Raw genomic sequence first — 22639 nt, 5'->3', positions numbered from 1 at the left:
TGACAGCTGAGCTTTAAAGGGGAGAGAAAACATGCTGGGAGTTAAAGGAAAACAAACCTGTGTGTGCGAGAGGGTTAAGGAGCTGCGGAAGAAGGGGCTGGTGGCCACGTCACCCGAGTTGCGTGTGCAGGGTTTCCAGAAAGCGCGGCCGTGTTTTGGCTCCCTTGCGCCTCTCCAGGAAAACAACTGTTGCTTTTTTTTTTTYCCGGTGGTGTTTTCCACATTACCCTGCGCAAAAGCTCCCTCCAGCTTTGCCAGACTGTTGTTGATCGTCTTCCCACAGCCCTTTGAGAGCGGGCTCAGGAGCCCAGCTGCCACCAGAAGGGAGAGGCAAGGGGGCTCCCCCAGCCCCGCCACCCCACGTGGGGCTGGAGGGGGCACGGGGACAGACGCCGGCTTCCCAAAGCTCGCAGGCGCCCGAGCAACCAAAACCCCTGCTTGTTTGCTGGAGAAAGGCATCGGGGCGCATGGGGCCCGGTTCACGTGGGGACGATGCTGGGGAGGATCGGGCAGAGGGGCTGCAGCCGCCGGAGGGAGGCGGGAGCTGGGGCAGGGATGCTCCGGGCCAGCCCCAACCTCTGCGCCAGCCTGCAGCTGCTTTCGGGCAGAGCGGACAAGGCACGGGGAGAGATCGTGATTTGCCCGAAGTCTCGCAGCAGGTGAGCAGGAACAAGGAAACCAAGTCTCCTGAYGCCCGGCCCTGTCTCCTGCCAACGGCCTCGTGCAGGGAAAGCTGACACTCGGCTGTTTGGGACCGACAAGGGGCTGGAAAAGTCCCTCGGAGCTTCCTGCCAGGGCTGAGCTGCCTCCTCYGGCAGAGCCAAGGACAAGCGCGTGCCTCCCCTCCGAACCGCCTCCGCGCACAAGTACAAGAGGGAGACGGACGGCTCTGCGGGCCCGGACCGCCCCGCCGCCAGCGTGCTCTTGCAGCGCCGGTCCGGTCCGGTCGCTCTGCGGACCAGCAGCACGCAGCTTGCACGAGCCTCCGGGCGTCCCTGCAAGGCGAAGGGCGACGCGAGGTCCGAGGTGCAGCAGGCAGGCTGTCACGCTCCCCGGGACTCCTTCCCCGCTCCTTCCTGCCTCCTCGCTTTGCCGGCATGTCCCTCGGCGGCAGGGCCACCGCGCAGGCTGCCCTCAGCCCAGGCGTTACGCGGAGCCCACGCGGCCGGGCAGCRATCGCTGCGACCCCAGGAGGTGGCACCTGCTCTCACATCCCTGGGGCACCCGAGCCAGCGCCCAGCAGTAACTCGGGRGACGTTAACAAATCGCTGCCCACAAACACGGCCCTGAAGGCTGCGATGGGGAAGAAGCTGAAAGAGCTTTGGGTCAAAACGGCAGGAGGTTAGGAGGAAAATCTTGCTGCTGAGGTAACGATTGATGGATGCAAAAATTCTCTCTAACTGAAGGGGAGAAAACAGGATCACAGAGACCAGAGGGATTGAACTGATGGTCRGGGGCAGAGGATGAGATTAAAGACAAGAATAAAACAAAGACCCTGATTCCCCACAACCTGAGCCCTGACAACCCTCAGCTTTATGCTGATATTTTAGCCCTGGAAAGTGAGTTTTKTAGCTTGCTTTCCTGCAGAAGCAAGGCTTAAGCGCTCGCTCTCTGAAGCCAGCTGGTGGTGCATCCCCCGCCAACAACTTCGGAATCYGTTGGCCAATTCCAGCAAAATGGAGTAGAAGGGGTAGAGAATTTGGGAGCAAATTCCCATAAGGCTTACAAAGGCGGCAGCCAGGGGGAGGAGGGAGACACGTCCAGGCTCCGCTGGAGGGCCAGCATCACCAGGACCTCAACCACGCTAGCAGCCAGCAGAAAGCCCACGGAGGAGAGGCCACGGGGACCCCGGCCTTCGTGCGCTTTGCTGCTCCAAGCTTGGGTTTTGAAGTGCCCTCGGGAGCCACAAGGCTTTTTACCTCCTCTGCACCCACACCACGTCCCCAGCCTGGAGGACCTCTCGCCGGGGGGAGGGTGATGGGGCTGTACCCCGACGGCTTCTCGCGACGGCGTTCTGCTGGCCCTCAGCACCGCCTGCAAAGCAGGGGTTAATGCAGCTCTGAGTCAGGTCCCAGCTTTGGAGAGACTACGGCAAGAGGAGAAGAAAGGTCAGGTRTGAAACAGAGATTAAACAACCTTTCTGACTAGGATGCCTTGTTCRTTCATGGGGAAAACATACTCGCCCGTCTTTCCTCCTCCTTCTGTACGGCCCGAAGTATCTCCCTCGCCAAAATGTCATCGCTGTTCTTGTCCCTTCAACCGAACGGCCGGACTACGAATTACTCCTTGAACACCTCTGCTGTGGGGTTGCGTTGAACAGCGCACAGGTACCTGCCAGAGCACGCGCAGGCATCGGCCCCGCTTCCCGCGGCCGCCGAGGCAGCCCCGGCCGAGCAGGGCGCAGGCTCTTCTCCGACCGCCGCGGGCAAGCGCCACAGCCCCAGCCCGACCCCGCTTCCCGCGGGGACCTCCGCCTTCGCCCCCCGTCCGCGCCGGAGCCCCGGCAGCGCCGGGCTCTGCCGCAGCCTCCCCGCCGTATCCGTGGGATTTACGACGGAGCCCGCGGCTGCGCGGGCGCTGCGGCGGCTGGGAGCTAACACGCACGAACGCCGAGGCTGCCGGCATCCCGCAGCGACGTAATTGATGCCGCTAGCGCCCGGCGGAGGGAATAACCGAGAGGGAAGAGGGAGCAGCTCGGGGCTGCCGCCGCCGCCTCGGGCAGCCAGGGAGGGAGGCGAGAGCAGCCCGGACGGGCAGGTCACCCCCGGCGCGGGGGGGGAGACGGGTCCGCCGGGGAAACGGCTTCCGCCGCCCCCCGAGAGAGACGTCCGCTCGCCGGACCGAAAGCAGCCRCTCGCCGACACCGTCGCAGATCACAGCCCGCAGGAAAACCGCGAGCCACGCTGACCGGCACCCAGTGAGCCAGGGAGCAGGGACGGAATAGYGCAACGCAACGGTTATCCGGCTGCGTTTGGGATTTGCGTTGGTGTTTGGGAGCACCAGGAGGCTCCCAAGGAGCCGGCGAGCCCACGCTGCGGGCGTCGCGCTACGGCGAGGTCGGGGTCCCACGGGAAAGGCTGACCCGCTTCCTGCCACGCTGCGATTCATCCCTCCTCCCCCCAGGATAAACCCGCCCGTCCAAGGCGCCGCGGGCCGCGCGGCTCTCCGGGCGCTGGGCTGCTCCACGGCAGCCTCCAGCACCGCAGCGACGGAGGAACCGAAGAGTTTGCATCGCTGTTGGGCTTGGATCAAAAACGTGCAGAGACGGGCTCAGGTTAGAGCTAACTCCGGTGAGGTCAAGAAACAAGCAAAGGCCCCAAGGGAACAAAAAGAAAAATCACAACCAAGTCCTTGAAACGCATCTCTCCCCACTCACTTTATTACGTTTCTCCTGCCAGGAAACCGCAGGAATCGCAGTGCTCTATGAATTTAATCACACTTAACTCCCCATCTCCRCAGGGCAGCAGCTGGTTCTCCCGAGACCAAGTCCCCGGTCATCCAAGAGAGGGGGCCGGGGACAGCAGAAGCCTTTCTGGACCGCGACCGCTCTTTGCAGAAGGCGATGTCCGCACGGGTGGCCCCAGGGACGCGGGTCCCGTGCTCAGCTGCCCAGCCTGCCTGCGAACGGGGCCCTGGGGCCGCACCGGCTCCCCTGGAGCAGCTACGCAGCGGTAGCCGGGTCCTGAGGGTGCAGGCTCGGATCGACGCCTGCGTGTGCACAGAAGGCACCTTCAAATCCCCCCGGGACGGGCAGCCAGGGCGGCTGCAGCACCGTCAGCTCCGTGCCCCACGACACCGCCACGATCGCTAATACGAAAGCGTGTTTCCTCCTGCTTTTTCTCCCCCATTTTTGAGGAGAGACGGGAGGGCCAGCAAGGACAAGCAGCGCTCAGGCAAACACGCCTGCAAGTCCTGACGTCCCTAATCCTCTCSTCTGCGCGCGTTACAGCACATTGCTCCAAAGGACCCTGAAAACAGAAGCTAAGCCAGTACGTGATCCTCAGGCGCAGGAAGCCTTAAGTCCAGTCGTTCGCTGCCGAGGAYGAGGCGAGGCGAGGGGCAGCACGGGCGCCGCTGCAGCACACCTTGCTCCCCCGCAGCCGCCTGTCCTGCTGGATGTTGCATGCATTTTTAATGCAAGCGTTAATCGAAGCAATCTCATTTTTACGTCAGGCGTACCGCCGGGCCGGAGGCACGTCCTCTGCCGTTGGCTCTCCGCTAAAACAGCCGCGCTGAGGCTGCCTGCACCGGAGCCCGYGAACGGCTGCGAGGCCGCAGGCTCGCGCGAGCTGCCGGAGCGGCRGCCGGGCTGATTGCCCACGCCAAGCCGGAGCCCTCGAAGGGCAGAGCAGCCCCATCTCACGTTAAAACTATGCTAATTAAGAACTAATTACGGGCACAAAGTTATTATCACCCTTGGCCAGCCCGAGGGCTGCAGCCTCCGTTGCCCGCGGATGCGRTGCTGGCACCTTGCCTCGCCGGAGCGGCGGCCCCCGCGGGGGACCCGCGCGTGTCCCTGCCGCCCCCGTGCTCCGCGCCTCCCCGGGCAGGCTGCGCGGGCCGGCCGAGCCCCTCGAGCTCCGCGGCGCTTCGCCTGCCGAGGCCGCGGCCCCGGGAGCGCGGCGATGCCCCGCAGACCCGGAGCCCTCCGACGCGCTCGGCCCCCGTCCGCGGCGTTGCCCTGACAGCCCTTTGCTTGCCCTGGCGCGTTCCCCCCCATCGCTCTCTCCCGCGGTTCCCGGAGCATCTGAGCTGCAGCCCAGCCAGCGCGTTTACATGGGGGGTGCGAGACCACCAGCCCACGCGTGGCCCTTACGGCAAGGCCACGTGCGCCAGGGTGTCACCGCCGGGTTGCTCTTCGCCTCGCTCCCCAGGTCCGGGCTCCCCGYGCACCCTCCGCCGGCACCGCTGTGCTCGTGGCAGTGGCTGGAAGCACTGGGCTGCACGCTAGCCCCCACCCCGGAGAGCTTTAAAACAAACGAGCACTTTGCATCCAACCACGGCAATATCAAGGAAATTAAATACGGCGACGAGTGCACAAACTCGCCCCGGGCAGATGTGGGCCCCCCTCCGAGCAAGGCAGGCGCTGGGGAGCGGGTCTCCCCGCCGGGGCACGCGGCCGCGGCGCCTGGGTAATCCGAGCTGCACCCAGGGCTCAGCCCGGCGTGACCTGGGCTGGCTCCTTCTCATTGCAAAGGACTAATTTTATCTATGTGAGAGCTGGAGTGAAATTAGGTGAACGTGAGCTTAGACTTTAAAATAAAGTGGTGGGAAGACCAAAAAAAACCCTTCAAAATAAGTATCAGAGGAGGGAAGGGCAGCGGACAGGTCAGCTAAGCCCTGCCAAAGGCTCCTGCCGACACGAACAGCGTGACCCTGTTTTGCTGTGCCCATTCCCTCCTCTCCTGCGCAGATACCAGTAGTCKAGTTTTTCCCCCTCCTTGCAATGCCAAATTTTTCGGACTGCCCTTGAGTCATCGCCGTTCTTGCGCTGGGCTGTGCTGGCATCCCACCCGCCTGCGGCAGCCGCGCGACCTGCAACGCCCCACGCCGCGCTCACGGGGCGGGGGCTTAGCCACGCCGGCTCGCCCCTCCGCCGGGGCTCCTGCGCGCCCCACGAGCTTTACTTCGGCGTCGGGGTCAGCTGCTGGGTGCTGTTTTGGAGCGATGATGCGAACAAGCTGAAGGCAGCCCTAAAGGCCAGATCAGCTAGGGCTCCGGCAGCCGCGCGCTCGCGGGAGGTCACGCAGCCTGGGGCTGCAACACCGCTGCCGGCGGGGCGAAGGGGCRCGAGGGGCCCAAGCCCAGCCCGAGCACTAGCTCTCAGCCAAGGCAGGTTTCCACCGCCCACGGAGGCCCTCTCGCAAYGCAAAGACGGGGGGAGACGGCCGCGGGCCCTGGCTCAGAGCTTRCCACCTGCCTCCCCAGTTACGCAAGCATCCGCACAAAAATCATTCGCTGCTTCGAGGTTAGCTGGTCAGACAGACACATGAGCAGCCAGGCAGCCCAGGGATCTGGTTTCCCCGCTCGGCTCTGCGCCGGCGCGGGTAAGGAGCGAGCCCGGGACGCGCACCTCGCGCGCTCCGCTGCGGGGAGGCTCCGTTCATTAGCGGACACAAAGCCTTTTGGAGCACCTGCCTGGAGGCAGCTGTCCAAGCGCGAGGGCCCTTCTTTAAAGGTCGAACAAAGTTGTGGTGGAAATCCCGGGGGAGGCATGCTGCCGTGATTGCTTTGGACAGGGGCAGCGCCGGAGGGAGGGTCCTTCGGGCAGCACTCACTGGCCGTTCTTTTTATTCTCTAGTTCACGTTGATCTTTCCAGCAGAACTGGCACGACGCCCTAACTCTGCTTCCCATAAATAAGCACAGCATCAGCTGTCATGTCAGCAGGAGACAAAACATTTAATATGAAAGCCTTTAAATGGAAGCAGGAAATAAAAAGATAAAGGGCAAATTTTATTTTAGATTCCTTGTTGGTACATATTTTTCCTTCTGACAGTAAGGGGATGCGATGGCTTTATCAGCCCACCATTTGAGAATTTATTTATAGCATCCTAATGCTTTACAAGAAAGTGGGAGGGGGGTGCTAGCAACTCCRGTGGAGTTGATGCAAGTTGTAAGCTGAGCAGTGAGCAGGGAAGGGAGATCAAGAACCCAGCTACTCCTCCTTCTTTGAACGGGCCTGGGGTTCTGGGAAAACTGTTAGTTCTATAGAAATCRTCAAGACAGTTTGTACAGCATAAGCAGGAGCAAGGTGGCAAGCACGGCATTAAACTAGTCTGCTCTGCTCCCAAGAGAGCAAATGAAAGAACGGACACGGGGAAGACTATCACAGAACACATCTTAGCAACTTGGTTCAAAGCAAACATCCACCGGCACATGTAATTACACCAAACTGAAGACTATCTAACCTTGAATAATTTTTTTGCCGTAACTTAGCAACCTAGACTGGGTAAAAGCATCTACCCAGGAATGCAGGTCCAGAGGAGAGATTTAGCCTTGTGTGTCCTTTTGTCCTCAAACCCTAGCAACGACTCGCGCACCGGAGAGGAGGTAGCCAGCTCCCACTGACTTCCAACAGGAGCTGCACCACTAACCACCCTTCATGCTGGTGGAAATCTTGCCCCATTGTAATCTAGACCTACGTTATGAGATTAATTAAACACTTCTCCAACCAAACATGCATGAGTCAACTACGTCCACAGAAGTTACACAACGATGATTCAGACTCTACTCTCRCTGTTCCATGAGTAGATTTTAAAGGAAGCTAAAAATCACAGCTAAAAAGCACATGTTCTGAGTCACTGTCACTCAGGTAAGAGAACGGAATCAAAAACACTTAAAAGCAAAGAAACCCAAAAGACAGCTCACACTTGCCAGCGCTCATGCAGGATTTGCGTGTCTTCTACCCACTAGGCAACTTTGGAAACTCAGGTGTCTAGTAAATAATGTAAGACYTGAGTTTTTGCCTCTACTCTTGACACAAATACCCTATTACAGTGCTTTTTAATAGCCTTGTTTAAAGTCTATTAACCCACGAGGGGAAGTGATGTGTCCCATGACATGCGACAGTCTGGGAGCAAAGACAGGACAGARCATCAGTTCCAACCAGTACTGCACTCCAGCACCCTCACCCCCTCCCCATACCATCATCTGGCACTTCCTATCACCTCCTAGAACACTTTAACAGCAAGCTCACTGCAGCCTGAGGATGCCACAACACACAGTATTGGTAACTGCTTGGAACAGAGTCAASATTCACTGAAGAGCCTGTTGACTTCAGACACCTGGCGTGTGAGGGACCTGCCTTTGGAAGAGCAAGTAAGTACAAACCACCTGAAGCTTGAAGTACCCTCAGCCAATTCCCACAGCATTAAATAAATGCTTTATAATGTACCACAGCAACACCAACCAACTTGCTAGACTAATATACACCACAGTCCTCAAAGTTGTCGATCTCATCAAAATGCAGCTGAACAAGGTAACTGCTTTTCATACACACCTTCTCTGCTMAACACCAACTAGTCCCAAAACAGAGATTTTATTTGTAACCAAACACTTGAGACAGCTGGCTACTGTGCCAAGATCACAAAGCATCACACAGATCCATATTGTCTCATTAGGCTGTTAGGTAATCCCCATGCTACCTTCAGTCTCATTCTTAGAAGCTGAGCTCTCTGGAACAGGACTTATTTGAATTGCGCAAGCAAAACAGCACAACCTGTGACTCCTGAATACAAATAAAGATGACAATCATTTGTAATAAATTTATTTTATATATTGATGTACATAGCTAAATTGAGCATGTAATAAATAGCACCAAGCCAGTGAGATTTATTCTACAAAAACAAGTTTAATACAAAATGATTGCAATGCCTCACTTTTCACTCTAGATCTGGACGGTTAAAAAAGCCAACCCAAACCCCACAAGCATTTTAAAAAGGCCTAAAAATGTAGGCACTGGTGTTTGCAGAAATTTCTACAACAGCACTGAAGACTTTGCTGCAACACTTTAGAAGAATCACGGCTGCTTTCATTTTATCCCCTATTTTAAAAACAGCGGAAGAAGCTGGTTATTGTCTCAAAGACAGCTGTTGAGTTTCCTTTTTTTGTTCAAACACCCTACTTCTGCAACCAAAAAGAACATATGGGGATAAAAATCAACGCCATGCAGGATATCTCCYACTTAATGTACAAGACCTCCCAGGGTTTTGTTTTTGGAGAAAGCCGCTCTCTCCACATGTTTTGGTTGATGAGCCAGCAGGAGGTATGCGAGGAGTCTCTGCAGTCTGCCTCGGCAGCCTGCGGGGTGCACAGGCGGAAAACCCCACCACAGCCAGCAGCAGTGGGGGAGAAGTGCAGACTTCACAACTAGGAGGCGAGCAAGGACCCAGCACAAGGAACCCACCTTGCCTACAGCATCACCAACCAGCCAACSGGGCTCTGGCGGAACCTCCCAGGCTGACCCAAGACCTGGAGAGGAAGCTCTCCATACATCCAGCTTCAGAGATGAATGCAAACATTCACATTGCACTCATGATGCAAAGGAGAATAACATTCACCGATTACATGAGTTTGAATTAACTGCTGGCTTCTCTCTGCAGGTTTTACTAGCTTATGCCAGAAATGAATTTGGTCCCTGCTGTTTTGGTGGTGAGCTGGACAGCAGTTCTGTGACACTGGGAACAGCAGATTAACAATATCTCTGCCCAGCCTAAGCTGTCACAAAATGGTGCTATTTTCTTTGAAACAAACACTCCTTTGCTGGACATAAAAAACAAAGTTAAGTAACCAAATGATTATAGACACAAAATGCGATGCCTGCAGCATGAACAGAGGATTGATCACCGCTCCCTGTACCTGTTGTGAGGCTGCAGGAAAATTAACATGGCAAACAATCTCTGTACCAACACTCCACGCACAGTATATCTCTGCTCTGACACACAGCACACACATTGCAGCTGCCCAGGATAAACATGTACATTCAACCATAACAGCCGTTCCAAAGCTGCTCTTTAATAACTCATGAAGCCGTCCCTTTGGCTGCAGCCATAAGAGCCAGCTTTCTGTAGCCTCCTACACCCTTCACTTCTCACCCCAATTCCCCTCCATCCCCTTCCCATAAAGCACAGAGGTTGCAGGCTTAAAAACTGTAATCAGGGTCACAGCCACTCTTCCCTACCACCCAACCCAACCAACTCAAGGCACGTCAGACTACCCTTCCTCTAGGACCATGTTCCTCCAACTCTTTTCCCCCCTCCATTTTTAAAGGGTGAAGTAGACGCAAACGTTTTTCTTGTTAGGAATCAGTTAAGTGCTTTTGGCATGGTCATTGCACTGATAAAAACAAATTCTAACAAAATGCATCTTAACTGCTACCCAAATRTTTCCATGGGAAATGTTACATCTTTTCTTTAAAAACATTTCCTGATGGACATTGCCACCCATTGGCCTTTGCGGAATTGAGGTCAAATTTTAAATATCTAACCCTTGTCAGAGAGACCCCCAAGTCCCTTACTATTAAGTATGCATTTTTTTTCCTCCTAGAAAGTTGTTCTARGTTTGCTTGCCTGTGGAAGGCAGACATCTGCTGGAAGGCTGACTTTGGTGCGATTCAAGCTTCCCACCAGCTCAAGCCTATCTTCCTTGTAAGACAAGATTATTGCCCTGAATTTTTTATTTTTTTTCTCTGTGTGTGTGTGTGTGTGTGTGTGTGTGTGTGTGTGTGTGTGTGAAGATTTTCTAAGAGAAGAGCAAAGAGACGTGTTCATTCCCCAACCCAAGGAGAGGACGACCTTGACCTGCTCTTTCCCACCACCAGAAAAGGGAGTGTCCTTTTGCAGAGGTCCACATCAACAGCTGAGCTCTTGCTCCTCTTTAGTGCTCTGAGTCTGAGAGGTAAGAAGGCTGAGTCCATCTCCACACTAGCATATCCTCTCCCGCTACTCTATGCGACTCTGTCTGAATCCGTGACTCATTCGAAGCCAGGAAGTCCACAGCTCTGTCCCAGATCCGCTTCATTTTTTTTCTAGAAGAAAAGACAACAAAAGAAAAGAAAATACAATCATATCCTCATTGTGTTTTCCAGCTTATAGCAATTGCGGCTGCTAACAAAGCTACCGCTAGCCTCTTCCTGTTCCCTGTGCAGACAGTAAAGGAGATTAAACCAAAATTCTGGTTTAGAGCTAATTTCAGACCATGGAAACAGAAYATGAAAACATAAGTCCCATCAGTGGGGGAGACGAGACCTTCTGGCAGTACAAGAGATTGGTGCCTGCCCTCTTTTCATGTTGGGAAAAGAATCAATTACTCCCCCCAGCCTTCCAGCATGCAGAAGGATCTCAGATCAGGGAGCACAAACTGGAGTTCACYCCAGTTTTGAACTGAAGCCCAGTAATTCTGCATACCACATGCACTGAGATCAGTTCAAATCAGTTTAAATCGCTTTTTCCTACTGGTACTAATACGACCAATTAAAGGTGAGAACTTTTAAGACTTTGTCCTCTTAACAATASAGAACACTATGTATTCTGCAAGTAGCTCCAAATGCAAGGTACAAGCCTGCAAAGATGAAGCAACTGGCACACAGTCAGCAAGAACGAGGCTCTGGCCCYCCAGCTTCATCAGCTGTGGAGCAGCCATTCTGACCACCCTTCCTTTCAGAAAAAGGACAAGAGCAGCCATTCCATTGCATCTCCTTTTCAAAGCTGACCAACTCAAACTGGTAATTTTCCAGGCAGGCAACACATGCAGCCACTCCAGAAGCACCTCACGATACCCTATTCCACTCAGGGAAGGCTCATTCTGAAAAGCGTAGCACCTGCCTAGAGAACAAGGTAGGAAGGCTGAGAAACAGGATAGCATCCAACTCAGATTAGATGGAGAGAAAATATGGTACTCCATGCCCAGGCGAAACAAAATCCAATTACTGTTTGATAGAACAATGACAACACACCTGTGTGACTGCAGAAAATATCAGCCCCAGGACTGTCACATTAATCTGCAGTAGGTTAAGACACAGCCTGAGTTATGTCAAAATCCTTTATAAACTGAAAGGCCAGACAGATTCTTCTTCCACTCCAGCGTCCCATCAACTGCCAGCTCATGCTCTGTTACCTGCTAACTGCGGTTCTGAGCTGAGTTGGATAACATCATGCTGACAGCACTCCTAAAAGGATAAAACTCAGTTCACCTGTTTTGAGGAGGGATGAGGCTGTCCCGAACATGGAGGATGCCAACATAGGGATAACGCTCCAAATTCCGTTCCCATTCCTTATAGTGGTCCTGGACAGCATCTGTGGGGGCAGAAGGACAAACAGTGAGAGACCTCGACACTGCAGAAAGAACAGCTCTACTTGGCTTACAGAGTTACTAGAGTCTACCTATGATCTTCTTCACCATTTCATACATGGCTTGTTCCTCTTCTGCCATCTTCCGCCAGCGATACTTCAGGAAGATCAGGATCCCCCAAAGAGTTATCAGACCTAAGAGAAGAATAAAAACAAATGGAATTTAGCRCTGACATACATGCACTTGCTGGACGCTAGCTGTTTCATTTCTGACTGTTTTATTCTCTTCTCTGAGGCAGCTTTTACTCTCCACCAGCCAGGGCCTGCTTGGAAGTGAATCCAAGCAATTCATTTGCTCATCATGGCAGCTGCACCCCACAAAAATCTAAGTATTGATAGTGCCTGCGGAAGAACAGCACGTGTACATGTGGGAAGAGATGGCCAAAGGGCCTCATCATGGGCTTCCCTCCCCGTCAAACTGAAACCTCAGGATGAAAAAAAGGCCCTAATTCTCTAAATCCCAGAGCYATCTCTTTGCTAGAGGCCTCCCCCACAGTAATCACGTAGGAAAACTGTCAAGCTCCACTGCTCTGAAAATAGGTGCTTCATAAGGAAATAAAGCCCAGGGCTTGAGCCCAGAATTCAAATTATATTCAAGGCTTAGCCTTGACAAAGGCCCCCATTACAACATCAGCTAACTTTAGTATCTCGGCCTCTGCAATAAACATAACTATCTCCTTTCACTCCCACCTTGCCTGGCTACATTATAAACTCTTCTATGCAACACTCATCTCTCATTATCACCTATCTCAGTAAGACCTCTGTCTCAGCTGGGGCATGACAGACTATTGCAGTAAAGTCTGTAACACTGAAATGCTGCAGGTCATTACTAAAGAACCCAGAAGATTTTGTAGTTTAGTCCAAGAAAAGAAAGAGAAACCAGATCTTTTAGGCAGGTTAAAATACTCATTTTGCAGACCACAGTAATGGGTGCTTGAGGAATACTCTGAAAGCTAATCAGCTGCTGATTTAAAATAAGTGTTAAGCACTTACAGCACAAGAGCAGATCTACAGGTCTCTCTCTGCTGCCAAAACAAAGGTTAATTAGAAATTAACTCACCAGCAGATTTCTTTCACCTCTGTTAGTAATTTCATATGTTTTGGAGAATGTGTGTGCATGCATGCATGTTCATCTCTACAGCTAGAGAGGGGAGAAGCTGATTAATAACACTAAAGACTTACCCCAGAAAAACAGAAAAAGGTTCATAATGGCAGTTATCACTGCTCGACGGAAACGGCAGCCAAAGCCCATCTGAGGATGGGCTGATTCAAGACAGACCACCTCCTCCACCGTGGTAACTGGTTCATAAGGGTTTCTGCCTTTCAACCTAATGGGAAGAGGCAGAAAACCTTCATTGAAGAAAACAGACATTCCAACTGCAGTCTTTAATCAAGAGAGGGAGAATAAACAGACTGCAGAGGCAGTAACTTTTTCAGTACATGGCATAGAAAATACACCACATCCTTGCAGCTCCTCTTTCCAGAATATTTTGGAACTGTCTGCTTATCAAGGAATGGATATGGCTTTAGAAAAGGCAGCAGGGCTGCAACTCCCATTGGTAAACKGAAGTCTCCCTCTGTAGACTCTTTGACAGCACCTCTCAGTGTGCAGAAGATTAAACTTTAAATTGGATTCCCACCTCCCAGCATACAGAAATGGAAATGTTTACTGAGTCACTCATCAGCAATTGCAGAGAGCAGTTGAGGGAGACTGCATATGTCCATGGAGGTTGCACTGTTTTCCTCAGTATGGATGAGCATAAACAGTTTAGCTAGAAAAGTGAAAACACACCAACTGTATCTGCAGCAGAAAACAGACACACCCTTGGCAAGCATTCATGGCAAAAATCGATAGCACATCCTTCTGCAAAAATCACTTGTTCACACCTGCTGGGCTATCTGATATGCTTTTAACTCGCTTCTTTATGTACAGATCTACGCTGATGTGGTTTCCTTATTAGATACTCTAAGCCAACAGGCATCAAGTAATCCAAGTGAGAGCCATCAGATTCAGAGGAATTGGACTAAAGTGGATTCTGTTTTTTTAAAGCTACTAATTCAGTCTAGGTTTGCAATGAATAACCTATTAGAAAAGACATTTTCTCAGTTTACTAGCACGAGATCACAAACTGCTGACAGCTTGTATTTGGTTACTGGATTGTACAGTAACCAGAGAGACAACCAATTGTTTCCCGCCCCCTTGTCTTATTTACAATCCAAATTCCAGGAAAATGTTTAAAATATGCAACAGAATCATCCAGTGCAGAGCGCATTTTCAGTTCTGCTTCCCCAACTAGCACCTAGGAAAATAATCTCACGTACTGTTTGCTAAAATGCCACCTGCAGGTTTTTAAGCATGCTCAACATTCACTCTGAATGCTACACAGGCTTCTTGGAAGTGGATCCATTTGGTGAAAAGCTGGTAGAATTGCTAATTACGAAAATAAAAAATGGAGCATAGTATCACACAGCTCTTGACTTGAACAGTGCTCCTGCAAAAAAAAAGTATTTAAAAGCTTTGAATCTCAGCTCACCCACAAATCAAAACTTGCCACCAGGCAAACAACGTYCTGTCCTGGGAATTTATCACACACCGAAAGTCAAAGTAGTAGACGTTCTCTGACCATTGCATCACAGTAACAGCTACACAAATTCACAAGGAAAAAAAGTACTACGTAGACATGCAAGCTACACCCACAACCTCTAGTGTCACTGATGTTGCAAGTCATTTAATCAAAGTGACAATTAGGGATGTTAAAACGCAAATGAACGTTAAGACTTTAACGCAGAGTGGGGGCAGCGCACACCTCCCAGAAAAAGATACTGACATCTGCAGACTCTGGATAAGTCTTTCACTAGGTAATGACCTTAATGTTATACTTTTCACTTGAAGAAACTAGTATTTCTGTTATTTCTCATGTATTGAAGTGACTGGTAGCCAAGAAACCCAAGAGAAAAGCCCCTCCCACATGTGACTGCCCAATACCCTACAGAGACAGCAGGAGTCCTTCCATTCATTTTAATATGTACTGTTTTCTGTCAGAAAAACAATTGACACTAAAGAAAAGACACCATTCAACACACTATTTCCCTCTTCCTCACTGAGGCTGGTCCCAAAGTCTCCCAAAACACATTACCTATCAAATCCAGTTCCCACACTGCACTGACACACAACCTACAATAATAGTACTGAATAAAATGGTTATCTGGGGAAAAAGAGTTTAAGTATGTCGGAAAGTTTAAAAAGCAGATTGTAGTCACAAGACCACAGGCAGGACACCAGGACCAGCACTGCTAAACTCTGCATTAAGCATGACATAATAGTTGACAACCACAAACAGCCAGGACCTCAGATTTACACTTCATGTGAAGGACAGTGCCATTGTGAATGCAACATCCTCCAGTGCGAAAGTTGGGACAGACTTGGAAGGAATGCCCCCAATTGCCAATTTTTGCTGCAGGACCTTTCTATTTGGAAGTTTGTCCGGCCAGTACTGACAAAGTTGATCCCAGATTATCTTATGAAACCTATTAAAGGAGGTATCGCAGCTTTTATAGTACACCACGCAGAATGACAAATTACCTAACAACAACCAACAGACAGAAGCRTAACTGGCACAGTGGACTTCCACTTACCATATTCCTAAATCCTTGCTACTCTTAAGTATCCATTCCAGGGCGGCTTCAAACTTCTGTGGAGAACTAGCAGTTACATTCTGTATGGAAAAACCAAAAGATTAGTTCTGCATTTATTTAAAATGCTGCAATAACATTATTTCATTACATCAGTGGGAGAATTCATTCTATGTGGTCTGTTCCTAGGTTAATTCTTATTGTAATCCTGCAAAGTGAAAGAAGGAGAAACTAAAYCTGGAGGTCGATCCAGACTAAAATCTTATGACTATAGTAGATGATGCATGAAGCATGCTGTAAAATAACACTGTCCCTGGATTGCTAAGACTAACCACTAAATACAACATAATCTTACTGACAGTTTACCACGAAAGAAATGGAATGTTAGATCAAAGCAGTCTGTCTTCTGACACTTTGAGAAATGGAAAAATCTTTCCTCTACCCAATCCTCAATCCAGGGAAATTTCTGGTTTCAGAAGACTGATGACTACAGTGAAACAACAAACCATTAAGTTAGATTTACAGAGGCTGAATCAGAGATGTAGGAGAAGATTATTTTCAAAAGAGCTGCTGAGAACAGAACTGCCCAAAGGGGAAGCAAGAGATATGGGGAAAAATCAAAACAGGATGAGGAAGTAAAACAGATGGTGAATTGCCTTAGTATCTATTATTTATTGTCTTATAAGAGACTAAGCACTATCTTATAACAATAGGTGTTCACAGCCTACTCACCATCACGTGATCCCTTGCTTCACTAACCCATATGCATTTGCTTTTTAGATTCTCAGGATTTCCACACTCAAAATTACCTGGTAAGAAAGTCAGACAGGTATCATTTTAGAAAAAAAGCCCTCAGATAGTTCAGAAATATACTGAATGCTCTGGAAAAGCTATCCTTTAAAATCAGCTACAGCTTTGGGCAAAAMAATCACATGCGAGATTTATACTGTAGGCAGATAATCTTCTGTGATTATGACTACTAATAAAATGTTCAACCACTGTAAATAGATTGGATAAGGGCAATCAAACCTCATGCTTCAGTGTGTGAGCTACTCCACACAGAATCCAGGGAGAAAAAAAAAACACTATTTCTTCCTCTGGCTAAGTACATAACTGCCTCTCTGACCTAACACCCTGCAGAGGTGCCTCTTTCATCGGGCATCAAAGATAGTGATGCTGGAGTTAAGGATCAGCATTCAAAATGCTACAAAGGAGCCTACTTCCAAGCTCTATCTTCCACCCARGCACGCAGATATCAGCCAGAAACTCAGGCTTCTAAATATTGCTTCACAAAGATGACTAAACAAATGTGTTAAGGAACTATGTAAAACCRATGGAAATTTCACAGGTGCTGAAGTCTGACTTGAAAAGATTCAGAAATTCAGTGAAGTTTCAGTGCATAAAGGATTCAGCCTTGTTAATGTCTGAAACCTTCTAGAAAAATGAAACATAAGCACTTTTAATGATTAACATTATTATATATGTTACTGAAAAAAAGTAAAAATATATCCACTGAACTTTGAACAGCCCTTTTCATCACAAAATACTAGTTATGGATTAGATTCCTATATATGTAGTAGAAACTGGCAAAACTACTGAGCTCAGTTAGCTCCTGAGCTAAGTAAGCCTGTTTACCTAGCAATGAAAAAAACACAGGCACTCATATAAACAGTCACCACATTTTAGCAGAGATGGCAATTTCTTAGGTCATTTCAACTCCATTTGTAAGAGTACATCAGTTTACGCTTATTGGCTCCAAATGTCTTAAAGACAGTTTCAAGATGCAGGTAGGAAAGGACCATAAAGCTGAATATTTGTACCTCAAATTCCCAACATATGAAGTGCAAATAAGGACCACTCTATGAGAACACAGCGATATCAGTGCATTAGCCAAGCACTATTCAGATTAAAAATAATCTTTTTTTATTTTTCTATTACCTGACTTGCCCAGAGTTCTTCAAGTGGAACTCACTGTTCCAAAAACTCCTCTCTTCAAAGTAAGGTTAGAAATGTCCAGACAGCTGGGAGAGGCAGTTTGCTGAATGCTTGTAAGTGCTTTATAATGACAACTGGAACTTACCAGCTTGTATTGACAAGTAGTTATACAACTCATGCAGCATGTTCATTATAATCTCCTTCTGTTGAGCTTGACAGAACTGAAAGCCAGAAACAGGTAACAAACATCAATAGATCAACAGCACAGTAGTCAGACTAGCCAAAAATATGAAAACAAAGCGGCAGTAGGGTTTTGCTCAGTTATGCATCACTTCACCAGCTCAAATGAAACACTTCTGCAGCAAAGATCTACAGTTACTGAGTCAAAAACTAGCTAGCATATCTTTCAAAAGCGCCACCAACTCCCACATCAGTAGCCCAGAACTGTAACATCAGCAGCTGAAGGAGTGGGTCCCCTCAGACAGACCGCGGATTTACTCTCTCCAGAAACATAACTAGAGACTAACCGTAACTGAATCCAATACAAAGTTTTCCTCTATCCTAATTAACACATTACAGAAAAAAAAAATAGGACTGTACAAACATTATAATRGAGTTCAAAGAATTAGTTGTATTAAATCACGCATTGTTAAGGCTCAACACAGGTACAGCCTCTTCTGCCAACCAATATCATTTATGCCACAACTATTAGAGATGTTTTTTCAGTYTCATATACAGTCCTACTTAATCTGTCCTATTAATTTCAACTCAGCAAATTAAAACTTTACAAAATGACAGAAATAATAATTTTACAGTGATGCTGATACTGATGGAAACTACCTAGCATAATTACTCTTCCATGAAATTCCCCTATCCATAGTATTTWAAGATAAATAAATGCATGCTTACATCATCTGTTCTTTTGTCACAATCCACAGGCAAGAGATTAACTACGAGAAAGAAGGGGAAGGAAGAGTTAGCAGGCTACAAAATAAGGGCTTTGATCAAGAAAGTAATTATGTGCTTAAAAAAGGCTCTACTTTCAAGTCCAATTCTGCTATTCTTAATCTCACTACACAGTACCTTGCTATGCAAATCATGCATTCAAAGCACTCCTTTGGTAGGCAGTATTGAAAACAAAACAAAGTATGTTCTGTATCAGGGTGTAAATGATGAAACCTGTTCACCTGGCAAGTAAAAATTGTTGTCTGACTGTTTTAACAGCTCCTGTTCAAGTACATGTTTTGGGCTCTTGTGCTATCTGCTGCTTCACACTGCAAGTTTGCACAGATCTTTGACAATCTAGTAGCGTCATTCACTGCAGGCCATAGTCTCCTGATCTATCACAGTGATAAAGCAGATTTAAATCAAGTCTACTCAAGGCAAAAGCAGAGGATCTATTTTAGCTGAAAGAGCTGTTAGCTTGGCAGATTAGCCTCTGGTTTAACAGCTCTTCCTCTCTCCGCAACCATTAGATATATGCCACCCTGCCTATGATACAGCACTTTCTACCAATCTTAATTATCTTGAGAATTTAAAGAATTTACGGCTGGTCTGCAAGACTTCTTGCTTCAGAATAATATTGGCTTAGAAATATSTAACAGAGTTTTAACAGGTGCACCAGAAATTCATGTCAATGATACTGGCCAGTTTTGACTTTGAGAAAGCAAGAAACAGCCTACCTAGCCCGTGCAAAATGCACAAACACCTACATAATACAGTGTACTGAGTTTATCAGGACTTGCACCTTCCAAACCACCCCCAAACCTCTTCTTTCAGTTCAAAGACATCAAGTGACAATATTTGTTTGCTTGAACTGGGGAGCTCTGTCTTAAACACAGGGTGATGAGAAAGTCCCTTTTCATTTCCYGTTGAAGCTCTACCACACTTGAAGTACAGAGGTTCCAATTCAAACACTGTCCTTCTGGATGGTGCCAGGATAAAGGACACTAAATGGCTGTGCTTTGTAGAGGCCAACATTAAAACATACAACGGGCAATTACGCAGACATCAGGTTACACAATGGGCAATCATAAAATACATCCTTGGCCTAGTAGGAATTTCACTCTCCATAAAATCTGTAGTTTTGAAGAACTGGAGGCTGAATTCATTTGAAAAGAAACACACTTGACTTACTTTCCATGACTAACAAGGTTTCCCACAGGCAAGGGAAGAGGGAAACAGGGACAGAAACAGAGATGTCAAGTTAGAGCAATGAGAAGAACGATAGATCTGATGGAGACAGAAGGGATAAAGGTAAAGCCATAAAAGAAAGGTGGAAAACATAGCTTAAAAGCAGAATTAAACCAATACACGTACAACTTTCCTCTGTCCTGTCAAGCCAGCCTGATCCAATCATCTTCACGAAGAGGATGCCCAAAAAAATAATCAGCAACACAAAACTGGCCAGGCAGAGGAACTGGGAGAGGTAGTATTCAAGGCCCTTGCCCTTTCCTTCCRGCCGCGGCCTGGGTGCTGACCGCCACAGCTGAGTCCGGGAGGTTATGCCCTGTCCTGCCGCTGTTCCCCAGCGGGACCCCGAGGCTAACCCTGTATCACCCGCCGTCCTCCACGGGAACCTACGCGTTAATCCCCCTCCCTGGCTACTAGATTTCAGCTCCTTTTCCTTCCAAACACTGGAAGTCAAGTCTCCTTCTCCTCTCCCAAACCGGGTCTGGTGACTGAGCCCTCCAAGTCCCGCTGATGGTGCTGTGGTGCCCCAATGGGTACTGGGCATAAACTCGCTTTCGTGCCTCCATGAGCTGCTAGAAGACAACCCCTTCCTTTCCCTCCCAGTCTCCCACTGAGACCGGGAGCTCAGGCCACCAACACCTCCTCCTGACGTGCCCCACTGACTCCTGGACACCAAACCCCCACTCCCGTCACCGGAGGGAGGTTTGGCGCCCAGTCCCCTGCTCCTGCCTGGGGACGTGTCCCATTGGGACATGGAGCTCAGCCCCCCAATCCCATCCAAGGAGGTCCCCCGCCCAGCCCTGGAGCTAAGTCCCCCACCCCTCTCTATAGACGTGTCCCAGTGGGACGGGGAGCTTGAACCCCCAAAGTTGTCCACAGATGACCGCGACCCCACGCTGAGGCCCCCACTCCTCTCTACAGAGGCATCCCAACGGGATGAGGAACTCGAACCGCCGAAGCTCTCCAGGGATGGCCGCGACCCTGCGCTGAGGCCCCCACTCCTCTCTACGGACATGTCCCAACGGGATGAGGAACTTGAACCCCCAAAGCTGTCCAGGGACGGCTGCGACCCCACGCTGCGGTCCCCGCTCCTATCCGCAGACACATACCAGTAGGATGCACTGCTCGGCACCCCAAGCCCGTCAAGGGACGGCCCCGTGCTGAGGTCCCCGCTCCTCTCTACGGACGCATCCCAGCGGGACCGGGCACCCAGCACCCTCGACCCGTCGAGGGGCGGCACCGAGGCGGCGCAGAGCCCCACGGCTGGGCCCCAGCGGGACGGGGAGCCCGGTGCCGCAGCCCCACCGCCCTGCCTTGCCGCCCAGCGAGCCGCGGGCAGCCGCCCCCCTGCTGATGGCCCGCCTTCCTCCTCCTCCTCCTCCTCCTCCTCCTCTTCCTCCTCCTCCTCGCTGTCGCGGGCGGCCTCGGCGGAGCCGAAGCCGAGACGCGACCGCGGCGGCGAGGCCTGCTGCGGCCTGGCCGGGGAGCGGGCCGGGCTCTGCGGGGCGCCGCGGCCCCTGCGCTTCGCCGCCGCCACCTCAGCCCGCAGGCAGTTGAGTTTCTTGGCGTAGACCTTGCGGGTGGTCTCGGTGATGGGCCCCGGCCGGTAGCCGAGCGCCATCAGCTCCCTCCGGAGCTCCGCGTCCGTCAGCTCCGCCATGGCCGTGGCCCAGAGACTAGGCCCTGGCCGGAAGCGCCCCGCGAGCAGGGAAGCGCGACCGCCATCTTGGGAGGGGCTCGTGGTACCTCTTCGGCGGCCATCTTGGGAAGGGCAAACGCGGGGCTTATGTAGGCTCCGTCCGCCGCGCAACAGGCGCCATGTTGCTGGGCGGACAGAGGCGGGGCGGGAGTGAGCGCCATGTTGGGAAGGTCGAGAAAMGCCTCTGCTGGACCCCGCCTCCCGCCATCTTGTGAAGGCGGGGAAGGGCGGGGGTGTGTGTTGTGTCCCCCCCCACCCCCCGGTTCCGCCATGTTGGGGAGGCCGGAGCCCCCCTCCCAGAGGGAATGGCTCTTAGAGGCAGCAGAAGAGGAAAAAGGCTGAGGGAAAAGGGGGAAACGGAGGGGATGAGTTTCTGGAGCTTGCCAGTGCCACTGCCTTCTCACCTTGGGGGGACTCTGCCCTCGCATGGGGGCTGCGGGGCGTCAAGCTCCTCTCGCCCTTGCTCAGGCCAGGCTGTGCCAATTTTGTCACATATAGGGACATTTATGAGGAGAAAAGAGTGTCTTTCCCAGCCACCTGCCCCCACCCCACGTTTTCCTCCTCCCCCTGTCTCTGCCAAGTTACTGTCTTAGCTGGCACCAGCCAAACGAGCTGGAGTGTTGCCACTGCTCCCAGCAAGATCAGGATCTGGGTCCTCAGGATATTTGCTGGGGAAGGAGGTTCCTTACATAGTTGCAACCCCCCAAAAAAGCAAAATCAAGTGTCGACTTGAAATTTTATTTTGGCAAGGCCATGATGTACAGTAAYTGCTTTTTTCTGCTGCTGCCCATAAAGGAAGTAATGAAAGCGGCCGAAACACTGTGGCGTAATAYTGGAATTTAATTAAGGATAATGAAAAGGTAGCAATGAATGCGCACAGACCATCTCTGCATCACAGTCTTTTTGGTAGACATATGATACCAGAGTCATGGGAACTACAGTCTCTCCCATAGTGCATCCCCCAAAGAGCGGGACATACCGCAAAAGGACCTGGGAAGGGGCTCCGGGAAGTGCTCTGACGGACACCCCAAGACTTGCCGCCGTGAGGCTAGTGATGCTGAACTGCAGCCRTGCACAAGACAAACCTTTAAGGACACACTGATACTAAAAGAGGCCGGTCAGCTGTCTAGCTAGGTCCCAGGAGGACCGTGCTGCTCCTCTTCCCAGATCATGTGAGCTGCACCCGGCCTGATGGGCCGCCGTGGGCTCCTCAGGCAGCGCTGCCACTTTGCGTCGTCACCGTGATGTTYGCGTGGCGTAGGTGCCCTTTTAAGCTCAGGGCAGACCTCCAAGTGGGAGAAATTCAGCTGGCTTTCTCCGGGTACAGCTGCC

The 22639-nt window shown here is 50.6% G+C and overlaps 1 protein-coding gene across 1 annotated transcript; it reads right to left on the bottom strand.

Moving 5' to 3' along the window:
* Positions 1-8250: 8250 nt before the first annotated feature.
* LEMD2 (LEM domain nuclear envelope protein 2) lies at positions 8251-21320 on the bottom strand. The gene is made up of 9 exons (XM_085310594.1): positions 19735-21320; positions 18325-18365; positions 17561-17636; positions 16213-16289; positions 15484-15563; positions 13030-13175; positions 11881-11982; positions 11691-11793; positions 8251-10526 (listed from the first exon to the last, which is right to left on the bottom strand). The coding sequence occupies exons 1-9, from the start codon at positions 21266-21268 to the stop codon at positions 10376-10378; spliced, it is 2310 nt and encodes a 769-aa protein (XP_085166720.1). The 5' UTR covers positions 21269-21320; the 3' UTR covers positions 8251-10375.
* Positions 21321-22639: the final 1319 nt, after the last annotated feature.

The sequence above is a fragment of the Rhea americana genome, unplaced genomic scaffold (assembly GCF_003343005.1).
Source record: "Rhea americana isolate MKP2758 unplaced genomic scaffold, rheAme1 scaffold_321, whole genome shotgun sequence".
Classification (NCBI taxonomy): Eukaryota; Metazoa; Chordata; class Aves; order Rheiformes; family Rheidae; genus Rhea; species Rhea americana.
This window is presented reverse-complemented; position numbering and strand designations above follow the sequence as displayed.